Here is an 18,158-nt window from a genome sequence, read left to right as displayed (position 1 = left end):
CCTGACGCACTTGGCAAAGTTAATGAGGCTATACTGCCTTACTCTACAGGAAATTGCAGATGACCTTGTTATGCAGCATTTTTACAACATGAAATGAACTTTTATCTTAGATGAATTTTTATCTTTCGAATCCGTCGGTCATTCTTAGTCTGTCTTTGACCTGAACCACAGTCTTATTTTAGTTAAGTCATCTTTAATTTTGGATTCAGTTGCAGTTCAAAAAATGATTAAAAGACCATTATTGTTGTATTATACACTTTGTGCAATATCTGAAATGTTTCAGTGACATATACAAATTCATGTCTTTTCATTGTGCGTGTTTTTGTTACTTTTCAGGGCAAAGTTGCACCTGTTTGAGACTAAATCCAGCCAAACCAACCTCATAGAGCTCTACAATCAAACTGGGTATTAATTTCTTAAATGTCTGTTCAGGGTTTTGTTATCACACAGGCAGACATGTTATCACACACTAAGCCTGTTTATTATATGAGAGAGAAGGGGGAAAAAAAACAGAACACTTTCTCATTGAAGTTCCTGCTTGGCTGAGCCCATGTAGTGATTCTTGGCTTTATATGTGGTGGTAAAATAATTGTATTACTTGAAATGCTCTCCCTGAATGGGTTAATAAATAAAGGGCAAATAATATAAAAATATGATACCAGCGGATCTTCACTACATCATGATCTTAAGGGAGAGTCTTTTGAGTAATCAGTGGGGTAGCCTCTAATCATGTCTATTTATTGTCTTTCTAAGTGCTATCTTTTGGGGAGCTCTAGCATTTCTCAGTAAGGTGAAAATGCTTAGATTAATTAACATTATTTAGTAAGTTTAGGTGTGTTTTGAATTCTTAATGGGGAAAAACCTTAAAAAAGGGATTTGTCCCTTTTGCAAAACCCAGCATGTTAAGATTTTGACTCCATATGTACCTTAAATCATACTTATTACATTTTGCTATCTTTGATCGAGCTCTAAATTCAGGTGTTTGAAAACAGTTTAGTGAAATGCAGGTAGTCTATCATATCTTGAGCCATCAGATGATGAAGAACCTGCTGTCAGGTTGTTATTTTTATGTCTGCATTTTATTTAATTTTTTTCACGATGACACATTTGCACTGGGAAAAACTTCAAAAGTAGGTACACACGTGTTGCCATTAGGGATGTGCCAATTGATTTAAAATAAAAAATGTAAAATATTAATTTGTATGTCAGCTGGTAAAATATTTTTTATTTTCTTATTTGTTTCTTCTTAATGACTCTAAACAGTAGTGGTATATACTTAAATGTAATGGTTAATCCAACATTATGGACAAGGGTTTTAATTGAAATTATATTTCTAATGCTAAAGTGTAATTCATGTTATCCATGAATTTTCAAATTTGCTGTTTTACAAAAATTCAGAAAAAATAGTAAAGCACTTAAAAGAAAAAGAGACCAAAGGACAGTTATTTACCTGTGTTCCTGAACAGAAAGATTAGTTGTTAGTGCCGGCTCAAATTAAGTTCAGTGAATTCATTAATTTTAAGTAGGTTTTTGACAGGATTTCTAAAATAATGTTTGTTTTTCTGTTTCGTCAATGACTGCTTAATCAATTTTAAAAGCATTTGTTAAGCACTGTATCTTTAAATTTAGGAAACTAGATTATACAGTGATGGATAAAAAAACAGTTAATGCTAAAGATTTGCTGATGGCAATCAATGAAGCAGATATTAGGAAATCATGGTTATTGGTGCTGTACGATGATGTCATTAAACCCAGCAACAAAAGCAAAAAGATGAAGCAAATAAAAAATGAATGTATATTTGCACATTGTTGTCAGTTAAAAGTGCAACTAAGCTTTTTCTTTTTGTAATTTTTCTAATGATTCAATAAAAAAAGAATTTGAAAATCTTTTCGAGTATCATTGAATTATTGTTGAATTGTATTGAATTACACACACACATATACATGTGTGTGTGTGTGTGTATATATATGCGTCACACCAAAGATGTACTTTTGCAGTATGCAGTATTCAACCCCTAAAAAAAATCTAAGCATATTTGCGTATACAAATGCGACCGCAATGATTCCATCTTATGACTTTTTAGCATCTTTGTTTAGTCGTTTTTGTCTTAAAATATTTCCAGATGACATAATAGTTTTTGTGACTAAATATACATTTGAGTATCTTTCCATTCAATGCTGTTTACTGCCAGTGTACGGGGATTATGCATCTATTGATTTAAGCTGATTACTCTGGAATATTAAAGTGTGATAACCTAGGAGTCAAGTTTAACTATAGTCATCATACACACTCACTGGCCATTTCATTAGTTACACCTAGCTGGTAACAGGTTGAACCTCACTTTTTTCCCCTTAATTCTTCCTTGAATAGGTTCAATGGTTCTGGTGTATATTGATGTAATGTTGGCTGCACATCTCACACTCTTCCGTCACACTCTCCCATTCCACCACATTCCAAAGGTGCTCGACTAGATTGAGATCTAGATATATTTTTTTTTAATTTAGTTTTTTTTTTTTTTCATAGTCCTCTCTTCTCCAAGTTTGGTGAGCCTGTTAAAATGTCACTTCAGTTTTCTGTTCCTAGCTGACAAGAGTGGTCTTCTGCTGCTTTATCCCACCTGCTTTAACATATTCATTCAAAGATGCCCTATATCCTGGTTGGAACAAGTGGTTATTTGAGTTGCTGTTCCTTTCCTGGCAGCTCAAACCATTCTCTGTAAACCCTAGAGGTGGTTGTCTGGGGGAAATCCCAGGAGGTCAGCAGCAGTTTCTGAAACTCAGACAGCCATTCTGCAAACAACAACCATGCTACGCTGGAAGTCACTTCAGTAGCCTTTCTTCCCCATTCCGCCGTTCGGTTCAACAGCTCAGGTTATCTTGACCGTGTCTACATGCCTAAATGCATTGAGTTGCTGGAATGTGATTGGCCTATTAAATATTTTTCCTAACAAACGCTCAAACAGATGTACCCAAGGGAGTGGCCAGTGTGTGTGTGTTCTGATTAATTGTTCATATTAATGTTTTACTTGGACTCACTTTCCACTCGTGCGCCCTGAGATCTCCTGACGTGTTGGCAGAAGCACCAAATTTGCAATAGCATAAATAAGATTAGGAGCAACATTCCTGCTGTCCTCCTTCCAGTAGTATAAACTGGAAATTTTGCATAGACTTGCATGTATCTTCTTGTTCCATGTAAGCAAACAAAAATGTTATCTCCCAGTCCTGTGATGCTTCTGATTGTAGATAGTTTTATTATTATCATCATAGTTATTTCTGAGCAGCTACCAGTAGAGTGCAGCACTGCACACTAAATCAGCTCTCTGCTAAATGCCAGTATGGCAATAGCCAAAAAACAATACATCTGCAGAGGGGGATTAAGAACAAACCATAACACTAGTTTGTTTAAAGTTTGGAGATATCAAACATGAACAGTTTTATCTGCCAGCCTCTTTTAAAGGGAGTGTTTTCTGCTTTTCTCTGTTGCTGCCTCTGACTGCTTTTCACACTGGGACTCAAAGCATCTGACTGTAGGTTTTCACCCAGGTGTGGAAGTTGGAAAGCAAAGAGAGCGCATAAATATGTGCGAAATTCTTGCTGACAGTCCTGACACGATGCAACGCCTTCACTGACCTATAAATCTTGTTGCTTTACTTGGGTTTCAATCATCTTTTGCCCTGGAATTTGTTCACTATGTATATAGACACTGTGCTTTCCTAAAGTTTCTATATGTATTCAAATGCATCACACATACATGCAGACAAAACTCATTGAATAAAAAAAAAACATACTGTCTTCAAACTGTGAATGGCAAAACTTAAGTTGTAGTGGACAGCAGCATATGATTAATGCAGTACTCCCAAAGCTTTTGCTTTAATGTCCTGTCTTTGCACAAACATTTCATTGGAGTCTACGTTACACACACACTTCAAATGTAAACTGAACTTTTCTCAAACTCACCATCTTCATACTTTGTATCTGACTGCTCTATCTGGTTCTGATAAAGTGTGCTGCAATAACGTGAATCTTCATATTTGAGTGGTACAGCTGTCCTTCTGCAGGTTAATGCGTGTCTAATTGCTCAGTCACTCATCGCTTTTAAACAAGATTAAGATGACCTGCATGAGAATGGAGATGGAAGGTAGTTCAAGTGACTGAACATGACATGGTTGTGGGTGTCAGAGGGGTTTTGTTTGACTATTTCAGAAACTGCTCATCTACTGGGATTTTCCCCAAACAGCCATCTCTAGGGTCTACAGAGAATGGCCTAAAAAAGGGAAAATATCCAGTGAGCTGCAGTTCTGTGGGTGAAAATGCTTTGTTGATGTCAGAGGTCAGAGTAGACTGCTGCAGACTGCTTCTAGCTGATAGGAATGAAATGAGAATCCCTTTATTTATCCCATATTTGGGAAATTCTTTTGTTACAGCAGTTGAAATGATGATGAAATAATATTAGTAGGAAGGGAAGAGTAATTCAAATAACCACTCCTCACAACCAATGTCTGCAGAAGATCACGACCATGAAGCAGATGGGCTGAGCTCTACACAGGTGCCAGTCCTGTCAGCTAAGAAGAAGGAAGTGAGGCAACATTTTACACAGCCTCGCCAAATTAGGATGACAGAAAATAAGAAAAAATGTTTCCTGGTCCAATGAGTCTGTTTCTGGAGCAACAGTTGGATGGTAGGGTCAGAATATGGTGTAAACAACATGAAAGCATGGCTCCATCCTGCCTTGTATCAATAGTTCAGGCTGGTGCTGTGGTGTAATGGTGTGGGGATATTTTCTTGGCACATTTCGGGCCCCTTAGTACCAACTGAGCATCATTTAGACACAACAGCGCACTTGAGTAATGATGCTGATCATGTCCATCCTTTTATAAAGTACACTGTGGTCTACTACAGCAGGCTAATGCACCAGCCATGTCATGTCAAACTGGTTTCTTAAACATGACAATGGTTAACTGTACCTAGATGACCTCCACAGTCACCAGATGCAGATTCAGTAGAGCTTAATTGGGATATGAGAGTCACATGATGGAGGTGCAACTGACATCTGCAGCAACTGTGTGATGCTTCATTTCAACATGGAGCAAACCCTCTGAGGAACATTTGCAGCACTTTACTGAATCTGTGCCACGAAGAACTTACTTACAATTCTGAAGGCCAAGGGGATCCAACCCAATGGTAGCAATGTGTTCCTAAGTGTGCGGTAAGTATATACTGAGTCCAGACAAATCAGATTACACATCATTTTCATTGCAGTTTGATTTTCCAAAGTAGAAATAGCCACAGGAGGAACTAATTACATTAACAATGGCTTCATTCCAGTAAGAATTGTAAAGCAGCTGGCAGCTGGAAAGACACAGTGACTGCAGATTTACTCAGTATTCCCCTCTGGCAAAACTAAAGGTAAGAGAAGTTTTATTTTAAACAAATAAGCAAACAAAAATCTCCTTACGAAATCACATCTAAAATACATGAAAAAATAAGAGCTAACCTATGTGTGTCATACATTTAGCAGATGATGCCATCTCATGGTGCCTGTTATCTAAGCCTTAACATGATTTGACTGGATGACAATGGATAATGTTTTATTACATCCAAAAGAAATCCTTTTAGTAATATCCAGACTTCTTTGTACCATTTCTCATTAGATTCTTTGCAGTCAGCACAGTGACAGCTTTATTTTGTTTGTCTTGTGTTTGATTTCTGTATTTTCCAACAGCACATCAAACAACACTAAGTGCACTGAAACACTTTGCACATTCACAAGCAATCTGCTTTCTGCCTTCTCCATCAATCTGTTGACCTCTAGAGTCACACATTCCTATATACAGTAATTAGATACCGATAAATTATTACAGCCCATTATTATAGCTCTTGATTCTCAATGACAGTTTCTACACGTACAATATGTACACTGCAGATTTTCTTCTGATACTGTTATAGAACATTAGAGAATATTGCACAAATGATTTTTGAAGACTTCACACTGGTCCAGTAAACAGACAGTTTTATATGTATAGAAATGCAAAACATGAAAGCAGCAGCCAGTATAGACTCACACTGCAAAATGACATTCACTCCTGTTGTGTTCACTTTCCCACAGTCTACTAAGAGTTAACAAACCAAAACAGAACAATGAAAAAATGCTGTGGTGTTGTGGTCAGTTGTGCAATTGCACGAGTCGATTTCATCAAAGTTAAATTTAATGTGAAAATTTTGAATGGACTCTTTGCTGGAGTCGATTCAATTACATTTAACTTTGTCATACACTTAACATAAACTAAATTGTAGACTTAATGGCTTTAACAATAATTTGCATGGGCACAAAGTAAAAAAACAGAATGAACCATTAGTACATGAGTGGCGCTGGAAATACAATGAGCAAACTGTACGTGTGTGTACATGACTCTCTGGGAAGAAGTCTGCTGCCTTCGTCAAAAAAACTCCTAATGCACACTAATCTATGCAGCTTTGTGTATATAAATCAACATACGCCGCAACATACTTCTATTTTTGATTTGCAGCTCGCACAACAGCAGAGAAGTTTGGAGGATGAATTTCACAACTGGCTCATTTGATGAACAGCTGCAAGCGGACGTGTCAGGGATAATGCAGCTGCTGCTCAGCGATGTGTTTTAGACAGTATCTCCCGTTAACATTTAAACACAGAGTTACATATGCTACTACATAATATTGGTGTCAGCAGTCCCATCTCAGCATGTATTGGTTATGTTAAAATAAAAGTCGCTGACTTTGAGGTCAATGCTGGTTGGTTTAGCTCAGCAGCAAAAAAAAAAAAAAAAAAAGAAATTCACAGAGACAGTTTAATGATTCTATACTGTTAAATATATTTTACAAAGATTCACAAGTAGATGGTTTTTTTTCTTTTTTCTTTTTGTTTCCAATACCTAACACCTGTGAGTATTAGAAAGGGCTCCAGTAATACATGTGCAGTACATTATAGAGTTAAATGATAAGGTTGGATAGAGCTTAGTAGATGGTGCTGCTCCAACATCCCTTCACAGTTTTATAAATATACAGATTTTTATTTTTTTAAACACACTGATGCTTTGATGTATAGTTATATGGTTACTATAGCTGGATCAGTGGTAATTACAGCTGTCCAATTTACAATTATCAGCATCAAGTAAATTCTCTGCTGTTTTTATTTTTGATTGATAAGCTACTATCATTCAGACGGTCTCAATAATGCAAAAAGCCTTATCTTCAAATGTGATAATTAACAGCACATTAAGCCCTTTCTCACTGCTAATTCATCACAATCTGGCACTCGGTCAGAAACCTCTTTGTCAAGTCCAAAAACGAAGGGTAACCCCTTTACAGTAAGAACTCCATGACTGATCTGCACTGTGAGGAACAATAAAGGCCTGCATTAGGAGGCAGGTGGATTAGTGAATTTTAAACTCACCCCTTGAGACAAGAGATAAAAACCTGTCTGGAGCCACTTTTTCCCCCTCGTGTTTGTTAGATTTGGGCAGTTAAGTTGCTCATTAATTTGTATTTTAGGAAATAAATGTCATATATGAAGGAAACATGACACTCACAGACTCCTGAACAGAGATGGGCAGTAACGCACTACTTGTTGCATATAATTTCATTTTTCCTTGATGCATAAAGTTAAAAGATTAAAACTGATAAAACAAGTTTAAAAAAAAAGAGACTTTTCCATTTGATTACATTTTGTATGATGGATTATGCAGAAAAAGTAGAATTGGGCTGAAAGATCTATCGCTTTATCACCTATTCAGGTTGTAAATCGTGTTTTTAAAAAGTAACTAAGTAACTAAGTAATTAATTACTTTTGAAAATAAGTAATCAGTAAAGTAACGGGATTACTTTTTTGGTGAAGTAATCAGTAATTAGTTACTGATTACTTTTTTCAAGTAACTTGACCAACACTGCTCCTGAATATAATTAACTGGGAGCATTCTTAAATAATAAACACTGCCACCAAAGACTCACAAGAGAGGCCACAACCATTTCCATAACCTTGCAGGGGGGGAGGAAGCTTTATAAGGCTTATTTTGGACCAAAATAAGGATGAAGTGGTCTTTTTTTACTGGATTTGGCTGCCCACTAACTCTGTAACACCAAGTGTATCATATTTGATACAGGAGTTCTTGAGACGTCTAAATCATCAGTGTGCCTTTTTTCTTCACAAACGTAAATAAATTGCAGAAAAATGCGAGATTTAGTAAATATGATCCAAATAAAAACTGTGCAGACTTGAGTTCTTTAAGCACTTTGGTAAGGCTTAGGAGAAAAACCGGTTTGGGTTAAAATACATCATTTCACATTGACAAAGGCAAACATCTTCCATTTGCAACAAGCTTTTCTCGTTTTTCCTTGGTTGCCACGGTTGCATGTCAGTGAAGCCCTTTTTCGCATGGTCTCATAGTGTCTCATTTCCTGACTTAGGGAACTTCTATTGACCTGTATTGGACTGCGCTGTACATTGAACAATGATGCTAAATAATGTGTCCTGATTATTAATACATGACAAGTTGGAAATGAGAACAGGTCAACACATTTGTAAAGTCCACAAGTTTGATTAGTTACAAACAGTTCCAGTTATACCCTCACACCGCTGAGCTTGTTGAGTACACTTCCTGTTTAACAAACTGTCACTGTTAACACTAGGCTACAATTTACTTCAGTTCTTTGTTACATTTTCTGTCCTCAAGGCCACAGAACAAAGCATGTTAAGGTAGCACACACTAGGACAAATATTGGACATCAATCACATAAAAAAGGCCATGAGTTTTAATTAGGTTAAAGAAAAGAAAACAATACAGCAGACACTATTATTGTACCACATGTGCTCCAAATATACACTTAGTTAGTCCAAAAAATTGGCTTTGAAAGCGAGGGAGTGGTTGTCCCATGTAACACAATCGGTATTTTATCAGCCAATGGAGAAATCAGTATGATTTATAGTGTCGATCTCATCCCCGAGCTGAGTTTTAATCCTCTCTCCTTGTTGGTGCATGTGGTTGGAGGAAATCATTCAGACATTGGACATCCTTGAAAGCCATTTCAACCAGTAAACCTGTTGAGCCTGACAATAAAGCCGGTGTCCTTTCCACTTTGCGAACAAGTGTTTTGACACTTGACAGTAACACAGCAATCCAATTAGTTACCAAAGGTCACACGTCATCGTCGTCGTCATCATTCTGCCTCAACCTCCTCTCATGACTCTGACCTCTCTGGCTTCCTCTTTGAGGAAGACGACCAACTGGATCCTGACAGAGCAGGTACTGTTTCCAGATTTTCCGGAAAGCTGTGCGGAATTTCTTGATGCGGAAAGCATAAACGATGGGGTTTACAGCTGAGTTTCCGTGAGAGAGGATGATGGCGATGTATATAAATCCAACCTCATGGTATCCTGGGCAGAAGAGAGTAATGCAGTTCAGGATGTGCAGAGGGAGCCAGCTTACTGCAAAGAGAAACAGAACTAGGGCGAGGGACTTGGCCAGCTTAAGCTCCTTTCCAAAGTAGCGTCTCGGGTCAGTGTGGCTTGCTGTTACCTACGGCAAATTAAAGAACATGATATCAGTGTAAAAATGTAGTATTCACACAGTCTTTGATTTGCCCGTCACGAGAAGAAGATGGTCTCACCTTTTTGTTGAGCTGCTTGTGGATCATGTAGAAAATCTCAACATAGATGGCGAGCATTAGTAGCAAAGGGGGCAGCACCCAGCCAAAGAAATTGAAGTAGACCATGTAGTCCATACTGATGACGGTCTCAAACTTACAGACCACCAAGGTGTCATTTTTCAAGCTGCCATTTTTACGAAGTTGCTGCAGGTTATTCCATCCAAGCATCGGAGTGAGACCCACTATGATGGACACCAGCCAACACAATAAAACCGCTGTGCCGGCTCGCCGTGGGGTCACCACCCTCTTGTAGCTATGGCAACAAAAAAGAAGATGAAACTCCAAGTAAATAATCTGTGTGAAGTCAGGTAGATGACTGACTGTGGACTGTTTAAAATTATATAACAGTATCTGTACATAAGTTAATATCCTATTAAAACATCAAATAATATTATACTTTATTTATAGTTTTTTGCATTTAAAGAAAAAAGAAAGGTTTAAAAGAAAAACCAAAAGGCAAATCATTCCATAAACATTTAAAGCAGATACAAAATCTTGCTATAGTTCTTTGTTTTGCTGGAAAGGTTTGTGTCCAGGTGTTGATGTGGATGCTACTTTGACATATACTGCACACCTAAACATTGCTGCAGTGACCAAGCACACCCCTAGCTGTGGTACTCCAACTAACGGTGGCCCGCTGCAACACAACAGTGAGCGCCGTCACACCCTGTCAATCTGCTCAGGAACATTAAAGCTCCTGTGCTGTTGGCTCGTCATAGAAACTTGCTGGATGCCAATCCAATTGAGCATTTGTGGAATGCAATGGAAAAATCACAACCCATGGAAGGGTCCACCCAGCAGCTTGCTGAATGCAAAGGATCCACTGCCAAGGTCCGGGTGGCAGACAGCACAGGACACCACCAGAAGTCACACATCCATTACCCTACAGGTCACAACTGTTTAAGGGGACCTACACAACGGGTCGGCAGGTGATTGTAAAGTCATGCCTGGGCACTCTGAAACTATATTTTACTCAAGAAAGTGCCTTCTACTGTGTTTTTCTCATACCATATGCTTATTTGATTCATATACAGTTATACTGTGTGCAGACTTGTGGGAATCATAGCATGAAACATATTTACCATACGTTATTCTCATGAGTTTTAACATTTAACATGCTAACTGAGGCGTGTAGAGTCTGAGCAGTCCACCATCTGACCTCACGATGAATTTGTTGGGACGTCCACTCCTGGGAGATGTGTTAACACACACCTGAATGCTTCAGACTAATGAACTGCCATAACGTCTGCTTTTAGTGAAGGTGCTCACACTGACTGATAATCAGTTAATCAAGTGCATTTGATTAGTCTGTCTGCTACGTACTCTATTAATTCCTATGGAAACAGCAAAGGTGTCTTTTGTTTTTCACAGAGCTACATAAACCCCTGTGAAAACGTTCTTTTTCACATGACCTGATTTATTACTAGAGTGAAAGAAGAAATGATCATGTGTTCTTTTCCTCATGGCCTGTTCTAGCTCTTAAAGGGAGAAACCGGTGCTTATTCACTATACATGGTCTAAATGACATTTATGTAAATTAGTGCCTATTTAATCAGGTATCTTATTTTGCACATTTTGACACAGAATTACATTTGTACTATAAAACAGATTGTCCCAATATACATGCCATATATTTGTGGCCATGGTAATAAGCATTAATTAAAAATGTGGGCTTTGTAAAATTTGTAAAATTGGCTATTTAATATATACTAACTGGACAAAAGCATGGGGCCACCTACACATTACACCCACCGGAGCTGCTTGGCTATGGAAACCAATGAGACGAAGCTCCCAGCGCACAGTTTTTGTGATGACTTTAATGCAAGAGGATGTTTGTAACTTTATGTGAGTTGCTGCACTTCCTTAATGTTTCTACTTTCCAATAATACAACTTACAGTTGATTGAGGAATATCTAGCAGGGAAGAAATTTCACAAACTGACTTGCTGCAACAGTGACCTCCTACTGCAAGATCACACTCAAACCGAGTGAGCTATTTGGAATGGCATTCTTTCACAATTGGTTTTAAAGGCAGACTGCGTGGTACACGTATACACCTGAAGCAATAGAAAGCGAAACATCTTGATTAAAAGATTATCAGGTGTTAAACTAAAACTTTGTAAACTAATTTGTAAACTAATGATAATACATTATGTGTAGAGAAAGTTAATAGAACATTAAGTCAACCAAATCAATCTGCAACAGCAAAACAGAAAACAGCAGTGGTCTGGTTTCTTGCAAAATAATTCAGTTTTTCAAGGTAAGATTGTTAGCTCTTCTTTCTTTCTCTGGCATCGCATTTTGTCATGTTGTCCTGACAGAATTATAGCACTGGATTTTTTGTTCATTGTGCAGTTATCACTTCTTTACTTATCACAGATCTCTGCGTGCCACTAAAGTGTTGCTCCAAGAAATCAGCTTTCTAGAAAAAGATATACTGTGATATGTAAGCCAGAAACAGGTCCTGACAAGCTCCTGGTTTTCAGAAGAAGAAATTAGGAAGTTATTAAAGTCAATACAATTCTTTGTTATCTTCCTGGGAAGTGATCAGTCCTGTTTCTGACAAGCAATGAGCTGCTGTTGTAGGTTTGTGAACAACAACTGTTAAATACTTGTTCAGGATTCCTGTAGCAGCCCACCTTTTTTCCTATTTCATTTCTAAGGAATAAAAGCTGACTCGCTTAGAGTAAATCATTGAGCACCTCATGTTAGTACTTTGCTCTTACCACAGCTGCGTTATGGCTAAAGTCACACTAAGGTTACGACAAACACACTGACAAACTCAGGTACGTGTGAGAACCAAACTATTATCATTCCTCTTTTTCCCCTTTTTGTCTTGTTGTCCTCTCTCACACACACGCACGCACACACACACGCACAGAGCTGGATATAGTACACACACGCACACACACAGAGTAAGAGTTCAGCCAGGGTGCGGCAGACATAACACAGGATAAATGAACGAAATGAAGTTAAAAAAGACCGTGTCTGGAGTGGACCTTCCCACATGTGGCATCATGTGACATTTCTATCTTGATCTGTGCACTCATAAGTCTTTGTAAAGCTTTTTCTAAACCTTGGATGGTTGGCTGGCTGCATACAGATGAGCAGCCCGTCTGCCAAAAATTGATTTCTGGATTCTACTGTAGTCCAGTTATCTCGTCTTTCCTCTGGGATTTTGATCCTCATCTCCCACCTGGAAATTCTATCATCCGGCTAAGCCAAACAGTGATGCGTGAGGCAATATCAGACCGTCCTTATCGTGACCACGTGCTTCCAAACACTTCAGCTAAAAAAAGCAATCACTGCTTGTTAAACTGTGTCCCTCCAGAGTCCCAGGGGTATTTAAGGGAAGAGGACTCAGTTTCTGGCTCACATTACCAGCTCGCTACGAATCGGTAAAACACAAATTGCAGGTGCTAAGTATTTGAACTCTAAATTAGAGTCTGTTGCTAAAGCGCATACTCTGAATTGGAAGAAAAATGTATCTGCTCACAGTACTGTGCAAAAGTCTTGAGTCACCCTTCATTCCTAAATATGTTGCTAGGGAAATGGGAAATATGTACTGGGATTTATTGAAATGTGTGTAAACAAAAATATTGCATAAAGTGGGTCCTAAAATTCTAACAATTCAGTTTGGTGTGACCACCTTTATTCTTTAACACAGTCTGGACTCTCTTAAGCAAGCTTAGTCATTTCTTTAAGTAGTCTTCAGGAATAGGAAATAGCTCTTTAGCTTATTGTTGCAAAAATACTACTTTATGCCTGTCAGACTGTGTTATCTTTGGCACTTTACACAGATTCAACTAATTAAATTAAAGCCACAGCAGATGATGTGTTTTTACAACAGGCTGCTATTAACAAAATGTGCAATTTGTTAGGATGCCTGGGTCGTTGACCCAGGGGTTTTGAGTTTATTATATTATTTATACTTTCTAGTTTTTGGTTTCTTTGAGTTCTGTCTTATGGTTTATGTCTCTGTCTTCTTTAGTTGCTCTGTCTCCCCTATCACCTGTATCCCCTTGTCTAGTTCGTGTCTCTGTGTATCCTTAGTTCCTATATCCCCGTGTTCAGTCAGTGTTTGTGTCTGCCCTGGTCCCACATCTCTGTTCCCTCTGTAGTGCCTGCATGTGAGTCTGTGTTATGTGTTTCCTGTTTTACTTTGAAGGTCTCTGTCTTATCTCAGTGTGTTCAGGTTACGCTTCTTTGGTCTCGTCAGTTCTGATTTGTCCCAGCTGTGTTTCCCTCCTGTTACCCATTCCCTGATTGCTCCTTCTGTGTATTTAAGCCCTGTGTTTCTCTGTGTCCGTGTCGTGATCTACCGTTTACCTTGCTGTGTGTTCTGTCATTCCTCCAGTTTAAGTTTATTTTGAGGTTTTTCAGTTATGTTATATTTTGAGTATCACATTAAAGCCATTTTGAGTTCACGACTGTCTCCGGAGTCTGCACCTTGGGTCCTATTCCTGTCTGCACACAGCCACACCTAACACAATTTGAAATTCGTTCTTTTTGTAAATTGTCTGTTGTAGACACAACACTCTTAATTTGTTGAGTTAGTCCCCTTTTTATGCTTGAATGATTCACAGGTCAGTGTTGAGTGGCTTAAGAAACAAAAACACATTCCTGTGAAAACAGTCAGGTACAAGGAGTGTTCTGAAAATGAGTCTAAAAGCAGACAATTTCCAAAGAACATTTTTGAAAGATCTTCAGAAAGAACTATTGGCTCAAGGCCACATTAAAAAAATTAGAAGAAAGTCTGGACCCTGAAAGCAAAAGAGGGACAGCTCAAGATTTTTGCACAGTGTTCTAACACTGTAAGAAGCACTGCCTTTTTTGTCTGTGTTAAGTAGACCCAGTATCACTGTTTCTGCTGGAGGACATCCCAAAAATAAAAAGACCTTATGTTTGATTATTAGAGGTATGATTCATACTGATACGTTTAAAGGAAAAATAAAGATGGTGCTTATTAAACTTTACTTCATATAATAGAGACATTAATTTATACTGCTTTTGACTTGGGTAAATCATCTGCTGAATGCCTTACATGTTAACTACACCTCAAGACTATGATGAAAGGGGCTGAAATCCCCAAGAGAATGCAATAAATAACAGTTTATTTATTACAAGACCTATAGCATTCATATAACAGATAACATATTTGAACTGTTGTCTGGCTAATGTCACTGTAACCTATATTAATGCCCCTGCACTGACAGAGAGCAGTGTGTGTCTGCTGGTAGCCAACTTGACAAATTATGTAATCCATCAACCAACCACCATGAGCCTATTGACCAATCATGCATTCTCTGCCTCACTCTTAAGGCTTATTTTCGAACGAGCCAGCTTCAAGTGGACGAGAAAGACTTTTTCATTAAAGAGATATTAGGGTGAGACAAAAGGAGAAGTGCAAAGTGATAAGGCACTGGGTGCAAAACCTCAGCTTCTCATGACAGAAGTTACCGTAACAGAAAGGCATATAAAGATGATTCTTAAAATTAAACAATATATATAATTAAGAAGACGAAAATAAAAGTCAACAAGCTTTTCTGTTTAGCACAGACTGAAAACATACATATTTATCTATCTATCAAGGTAAATGTGCTGCAAAATGTGAGAAAAATACGCATTACTTCGCCAATTTGCACCTTATTTTGTGCGCTGGAAAGGGACATCGGAGTTATATTTAATAGTTAAATGAATGAAAGTGTTAATAAACACCGATAAGTCCGTTAGCTGTATTATTACAGCACCAGTAATTACAAGTAGAGACATTACAGAGCTGTTAAGGTAAAATTATCTCAGCGGCTAGACACACTTTTACCCCACGTATTACACGAATTTCTGGTGGGTGAAATGAAAATCCTGCATGAAACCGGCAGGAGCGTCTTTGGTTAGTGTCCTTGATCCCAGCAGCGATCCAGACACAAAGGCTTGTAGAAACGAGACAATATATTAAAAACTAGAGGAATTCACCTTTAGGCCTACCTCATGGGTATTTTGACTCTCAGATAGCGGTCGATGGCGATGGCCAGCAGCGCCAGGATTGAACTTTGTGTGAGCACGAGCACTGTGCAGGCGACCAGCAAACAGCTGTAGAAGTGTGTCTTGAGATCAATGCTGATGGTTATGGCGAGGGGGATGACAAGAGCTCCGACTGCAATGTCAGCCAAGGCCAGGGAGACGATGAAATAAAACGTGGTGTCTCTCAGAGACCGGTTAATGCGCACAGCCCAGACCACCATTACGTTCCCGATGACCGAGGACAAGGCGATCACCACCTCCATCCCAATGTAGAGAGCCTTGTAAGCATCCACAGTCATGATCGCGGATACTGGATGAGTGTGCGCTCAGCGGAGAAAATTAAACCCGAACACGTAGAATGACTTCCCTGTTTGAGTTTGTGGGGTTCGACTGAGACACCCCTTCTTATTTTTCGCATGTTTTATGTCCCACGGATGCGGAGGTAGTGCCTCTCCTTTTCAAATGTAGTCCGGGACATGTATCCACGCGCAACTTTGAAGATTCCGGGAATGGAGCGGCCCCCGCAGTCCGGCTGGCAGAGGGACAGGAAGGGTACTGAATGAGTCACATGCAGGTTCCCATAGAGCAGATTAGCTGTGCAGCTTTCCTCGGTGTAGGACATGTGTCAAAGGTCGGAAAAATAAACAGGGAATCCTAAACAGAGCCACACTTACTCCAGTCATTTAATTATTATGTCATTCCATCAGCACTTACTTGGTATAAACAAAAATGTCTATGTCTTGGGGTACTTGTTCCATGTAAAAACAAAAACAAAAACACGAAACAAAAGAATAATCTAAACGTATCCAGATTAACGTCAGATTAACAGTTTCCCTTCTCTTCTTTCTTTGCAATTATTTGTAAGCGAAAGCTCGCCCTCTGTGGGAGTGACACGCCAAGCTCTGAGGAGGAGGATATCAAACATGGATTCGTGACACGTGCATTTGTCTTTTTTTTTTTCTTTTTAGTATATCAAATATTAAAGCTCACTGCGTAAGAAGTGGTGGAAAAAACAAGCCCGCGACTCTTTGTTCATACTGAGGATGATTCACAGAAAGCAACAGATGACCAGAGACATATCGGAGACATAAACAAGTTGCATGCCATTTTTGTACGCACACCGGAAAAGTGCACATCTTCGTGTGAAACGTACACGTGCCTATCAGTGGCATCGCTGTCACCACTCTGAGTCATTCACGAATCAGCAAAACCTCCGTGGCTATCACTCTGCATGAAACCTTCAGAGTTTAACCTGTGATCATGACATCACACTCTTAAAGCCGAATTTTGAAGACTATTAATTGTTAAAAAGTTACATTTCATCATTCATGACGCTTCCAGAGGCTGTAAAATGTTACATTTTTTTTGAAAGAGCAAGAACTTGACTGAAAAAGTGTTGAAAGAGCAAACGAGTTTGTTGTCAACCGTTTGTAAATCAAGCGCCTTTTTCCTCCTCAGTTATTGTGTCTCAATTTGTTGTCCAGTGATTTTTTTCGTATTTATCACAGTTACGTGTTTCAGACCATCAAATGTCAACATTAAACAAAAAGTATTCAAGTAAATAAAACATGCAGTTTTTATTCATGGAGCGGAACAAAGTCCCCTCGGTGTGTGTGTGTGTGCGCGTAGGGATGGGTCTCGAAACCGGTTCTTGTTGAGAACCGGTACCCACTGTTTCAATTCCTTGGAATTGTTTGCCATTTTTGCAAACGATTCCCTTATCGATTCCAGTCGCCCCGAATGACGCACCACGTTGTGGTGTGGGCTCAAACGCTCAAAAGTTTGGTTATACTTTACCAGAACGGATAACAACAGGGCAACTTGCGATACTTGCGAAGTAGATATTTCATTTAAGGGAGTGTGTGTGTGTGTGTGTGTGTGTGTGTGTGTGTGTGTGTGTGTGTGTGTGTGTGTGTGTGTGTGTGTGTGTGTGTGTGTGTGTGTGACTCATTTTAGTGGGCAATTACATTTACACACAGGTAGACTTGAATAACCTTTGTTCACCTTATAAATGAAATCATCATTTAAAAACTGCATTTTGTATTTAATCAGTTTATCTTTGTCGAGTATTTGCATCAGTCGGAGGATATAAAAAAACAGGTAAGTGTGACAAATATATGCTGCTTTAAAGAAAGACACAATACTATTATATGTATGCTCATAGATATAATAGTTACCATGTGACTGATGCACAGTTATATTCAATTCAAATGTATTTATATAGCTCCAGCTCACAACAACAGTTGACTAAAGGTGCTTTATATTGTAAGGTAAAGACCCAACAACAATACAAAGAAAACTCCAACAACCCCCCTGTGACAAGCGCTTTGGCAACAGTGGGAACGAAAACCCTCCTTTCAGCAGGAAGAAACCTCCAGCAGAAGAAAGCTCACAGAGAGGCGGCTGTCTTGGGGGGACCTAACGATTTTTCTTGCATTTGTAAACTTAGTGGTGATA

General features: G+C 38.7%; 1 protein-coding gene across 1 annotated transcript; it reads right to left on the bottom strand.

Annotated features, from left to right (window-relative positions):
* Nucleotides 1-7,856: 7,856 nt before the first annotated feature.
* LOC120731932 (adenosine receptor A1-like) lies at nt 7,857-17,250 on the bottom strand. Its single transcript, XM_040029344.1, has 3 exons — nt 15,666-17,250; nt 9,643-9,934; nt 7,857-9,551 (listed from the first exon to the last, which is right to left on the bottom strand). The coding sequence occupies exons 1-3, from the start codon at nt 15,998-16,000 to the stop codon at nt 9,171-9,173; spliced, it is 1,008 nt and encodes a 335-aa protein (XP_039885278.1). The 5' UTR covers nt 16,001-17,250; the 3' UTR covers nt 7,857-9,170.
* Between the last annotated feature and the right edge of the window lie 908 nt (nt 17,251-18,158).

This window comes from Simochromis diagramma, unplaced genomic scaffold (assembly GCF_900408965.1).
Source record: "Simochromis diagramma unplaced genomic scaffold, fSimDia1.1 OVJJ01000483.1, whole genome shotgun sequence".
Lineage (NCBI taxonomy): Eukaryota > Metazoa > Chordata > Actinopteri > Cichliformes > Cichlidae > Simochromis > Simochromis diagramma.
Note: the sequence above shows the minus strand (reverse complement) of the source record. Positions and strands in the feature narration are given on the sequence as shown.